At 45.0% G+C, this 4249-nt stretch overlaps 1 protein-coding gene across 2 annotated transcripts in view; it reads left to right on the top strand.

Moving 5' to 3' along the window:
• The window catches only part of SAP130 (Sin3A associated protein 130), a 75782-nt gene extending 72758 nt beyond the window's left edge, over nt 1–3024 (top strand). Inside the window, exons 20-21 of one of the 2 annotated variants that reach the window (XM_007461293.1) lie at nt 1762–1875; nt 2098–3024. In XM_007461293.1, coding sequence (XP_007461355.1) covers nt 1762–1875; nt 2098–2256 — 273 coding nt within the window. In that variant the 3' untranslated portion in view covers nt 2257–3024. The remainder of the gene's footprint in view (nt 1–1761; nt 1876–2097) is intronic. The other variant, XM_007461294.1, reaches the window with a different exon arrangement.
• Nucleotides 3025–4249: the final 1225 nt, after the last annotated feature.

Here is a 4249-nt window from a genome sequence, read left to right on the forward strand (position 1 = left end):
ATGCTGGAGACGTCTGAGTTCATAGAACATTGTCTTTAGAGTGATTCTGAAGCATTCCCAGTTAACGTGGGTCATGGTAGAATTTTTATGCTTGCTGTGTGATATTATAATTACTTTTACCTATTCTGTGGATGGATGTAATTGTAATCTAAATATATCTTCGTTTTGGTCCCCATAAGTGAAATATACTGAACAACTTAAGTTAGTAAGATGTACAGTTAAGGTTCAGTGTTACATGTTGCCGTGACATCTGAAAAAGAGGGGGCGTCATATGACCCAGCTGTGTAAGCTCCTCCTCCTCACGCTGCTCCTTGTCGTGGGGACCAGGCACAGTTCCCACTTCTTCCTGAATAGTGGGCTTCAGTTCTCTGCCAGCTTGCAATACACAAATAAGCCGGTGACATCCTCCCGGGAGCACCAGGGGGCACCGCTCCCTCTTGATACTGCAGTGCCTGCCTCCTGCAGCCCCTACTCCTTCACTCCGTCCCCTGCTTGTCATGGAGTGCAGCCCCCATGTGGCCGTGCGTGGTGTGTGGTGTCCTCTTCCCCTGGGCTGTGAGTATACTGACTAGTAAATTGCTGTTGATCTCTTCTGTCCAATGTGTTAGGTGTTCAGCCCTTTCCATAACCCTAGGCGGGAATCCTTCAACAAGGTGAAGAGGAGGTGATCAAAATAATAACCTCGGGCTTCCCTGGTGGCGCAGTGGTTGAGAGTCCGCCTGCCGATGCAGGGGACACGGGTTCGTGCCCCAGTCCGGGAAGATCCCATGTGCCGCGGAGCGGCTGGGCCCGTGAGCCATGGCCGCTGAGCCTGCGCGTCCAGAGCCTGTGCTCTGCAACAGGAGAGGCCACAACAGTGAGAGGCCCGCGTACTGCAAAAAATTAAAAATAAATAAATAAATAACCTCACAAAGTCTTTCCATCTTTGGAGTAGCAGTGATCTGAAGAACATTGTCTTTTATGAGTATTGTATTTAAAGTAGTGCCATGGCTAGTTTTTTTATGTAGCATAAAAGTATATTTCTCTGAAACTTATAGACTTGTTTCTCAGAGGGATTGTGAATTCCTGGCAGAATTTAAAAGTTATCCTTGGACTTCCCTGGCGGTCCAGTGGTTAAGACTCTGCACTTCCACTGCAGGGGGCACGGGTTTGATCCCTGGTCAAGGAACTAAGATCCTACATGCCGTGTGGTACAGCCAAACAAACAAACAAATAAATAAATAAGTTATCCTGGGGGCTCCCCTGGTGGCACAGTGGTTGCGAATCCACCTGCCAATGCAGGGGACACGGGTTCGAGCCCTGGTCCGGGGAGATCCCACATGCCGCAGAGCAGCTAAGCCTGTGCGCCACAACTCCTGAGCCTGCACTCTAGAGCCAGTGAGCCACAACTACTGAAGCCTGCGTGCCTAGAGTCCACGAACCCAGCAAAGAGTAGCACCCACTCACTGCAACTAGAGAAAGCCCGTGTGCAGCAATGAAGACCCAGTGCAGCCAAAAATAAATTAATTAAATAAATTAATTTAAAAACAAAAGTTATCCTGGAAGATGGACTCTGAATTATGGCAAATTATGAATTATGGCAAATGGTAATGTAAATTGTTGATCAATTTTCTTTACTGCATCTTAGTCATTGGGAGAAATGATTTTATCACCCAAACAGATCTGATACCAGTTTACACAGGTGATTCAGGGTGGGTTGTTTGCCTGGGTTTGACAAAAGTATCTCCGAGGTCATGACGCCCTCCCTCTTGTTTGTTGCAGACAAATCTAGAACACGATGTTTATGAAAGACTCACCAACCTACAGGAAGGGATCATCCCAAAGAAAAAAGCAGCAACTGATGATGATTTACACCGAATAAATGAACTAATACAGGTTTGAAGGAGTCCTTTCCCTCTCCTTACTTCTCCCTTTCCCTCTCTCGTCCACTAATGTCTTTAGTAAAAACCTATTACTTCAGCCTGCATTATCAAGAAACACTAAAACATTTTTTATGTGTGAAAGCCTCAAAATGGCTCAATCCAAAGGTGAGAAGTTCTTTAAAAGCCACATTGTCTCGAAGATTACTTACTGACAATGTGATGTCTTTTGTTTCAGGGGAATATGCAGAGGTGTAAACTTGTGATGGATCAAATCAGTGAGGCCAGAGACTCCATGCTTAAGGTTTTAGATCACAAAGATCGTGTCCTGAAGCTTCTAAATAAGAATGGGACTGTCAAGAAGGTGTCAAAATTGAAGCGAAAGGAAAAAGTCTAGACCCTGAATCAGGACTTTGGAAACAGAATTTATGAAGAATGGTGTTGGGGGTGGGGGAGGGCTTTGGTTATTTTCAAAGCAGAACATTGAAATTAAGAAAGCGTTCCTTAACTCACGCTCGAAAGCAGAGGGGCCCATAGCATCCAGTGACACGGAAGGATCAGAGCTGATCTGACACAGTGGACTCCAGTCTTTCTTTCAGGCGTCTCTTAGACTTACCATGTCGTACATGATTCCTGATGCATCAGTGTCTCCCAGTTGGAATCAGTGACACAAGTGACTGGCTGGCGTTTTTCGGCCTTCCAGTTGATAAACTATTTATCTGCTGGATTCCTGCAGGACCCATACTGAGCCTGGACTGAAAGTATCCACTCAGACCATCTGTTCTCTCTCTACGCTGAAAATCGAACCTCTTCCCTTCACCCCTGTCGGTCCTTACTCTGACCTTCAGATGCCCACGCTGGCCTTCTAAAGCAGTGCCATGGCACCGAGAGACCTGCCACATCTCACTTTAAAGGGTTTGAACTATCGATTCTTGTCATTTTTTTAAAGAACCATTTCAAAGTGAAATTGTTATATTGTCTGTCCTGCGTGTGTCAGATTTGGGTTTTTGTGGAGGTTCGCAGCAGGCAACACCATAAGTTGCTCTGAGATCTTTGTTCTGAAGTACATTCTTGGTTATCTGTACTTCTGTAGCTGGTGTGATGCTGTTAATTGTATGTACCACACATCTCCAAACGTTAATAAAGGACTCAAAGAGGTTTTTGTACAGAAGCAGTTTACATCTTTTTATAAAGTTAATCAGTGCTGTACTGCACATCGCTCGAGTGTTTACCCTACTGTAGTTTCTCTCACGTTGTTGAGTCTACTCTATTAAAGTTTTGTTGTTCCACATAGAGTTCCACCTTCCCTCGTATCTTGAAGATGTCACAGATGGTGAAGCCTGTTGGCTTTTGGTTATCTTAAATACGAGCCTACATTGTATCCCGCTGCAGATAGAAATTGGTCATGTTATAGGACAATTAGGGGTAGAGCTTCCAGGAGAGTGGAGTTTCTTTACAAGGTTGCTTCCTGTGAACTCGCTCAAGTGGGAAGGTAGCCCAGCCTTGCTTTTTGCCTTGACCTGCACAGATCTGAGATAGGAGTCTATGCCGAGTCTGATCCAGTCTTTGGGACCAGAGATGGCCCTCCTGGGACAGCCTTCTTCGAACTGGAATGGTAAACTCTCATCTGTTGTAGGATTGGGGAAGAGAGAAGCAAAGCAGGCTTTCAGCCTTCCCCCGGTTAGGCCACATGGCCTGCATAGCATAAGCCCTCGGAACCGTCAAGGCTGCTTCACTAGAGTGTTTCAATCTCAAGATATTACTGACTGTGTACTAGACGATGCCGGTTTAGTGTTGTGTGCAGTATAGTGCCTGTGCTAGCACAGGGCTCCTTGCCTCCATTTCTCATCTGTGTATATTGCCCAGGTATACGTGATGTGCTGGCTCTGAAGGACAGGACCCAGGTACTTTGGGTCCTGCTTTATAGACCTATTCTCTCAAAGTATTGTTACCTCTGTTTAAACAAAACTTCGATAACTCTGGTCAAAGGAAGATTGTCAGTACAAACTTTGCTGTCAGGGCAGGTTAGAACGGTGGTGTTTTCTGTTTTCCCTCGCCTTATGAGGACAATATGATCAGAAAATAGGAGAGGGTGGAGGGGGAGATGAATTATATATGTGTACAGCATTATTTAAAAACAAAGCACCTTAAAATATACAGTCTGATAAGATCTTACATATATATATGCCCATGAAACCATCACCACGATCAAGAGAGTGAAGATATCAGACCCAAAATTTTCCTTGTGCCTCTTTGTGATTTCTTGCCTCTCACCCCTCCCTGCCTCACCAACCCCCATCTCCAGGCAAAGATTAATCTGCTTTCTGTCACTCTAGATTGCATTTTCTGGAATTTCATTTGAATGAAATCACACAGTATATTCTTTTTTG

This window comes from Lipotes vexillifer, unplaced genomic scaffold, assembly GCF_000442215.2.
Source record: "Lipotes vexillifer unplaced genomic scaffold, Lipotes_vexillifer_v1.1 scaffold158, whole genome shotgun sequence".
NCBI lineage: Eukaryota > Metazoa > Chordata > Mammalia > Artiodactyla > Lipotidae > Lipotes > Lipotes vexillifer.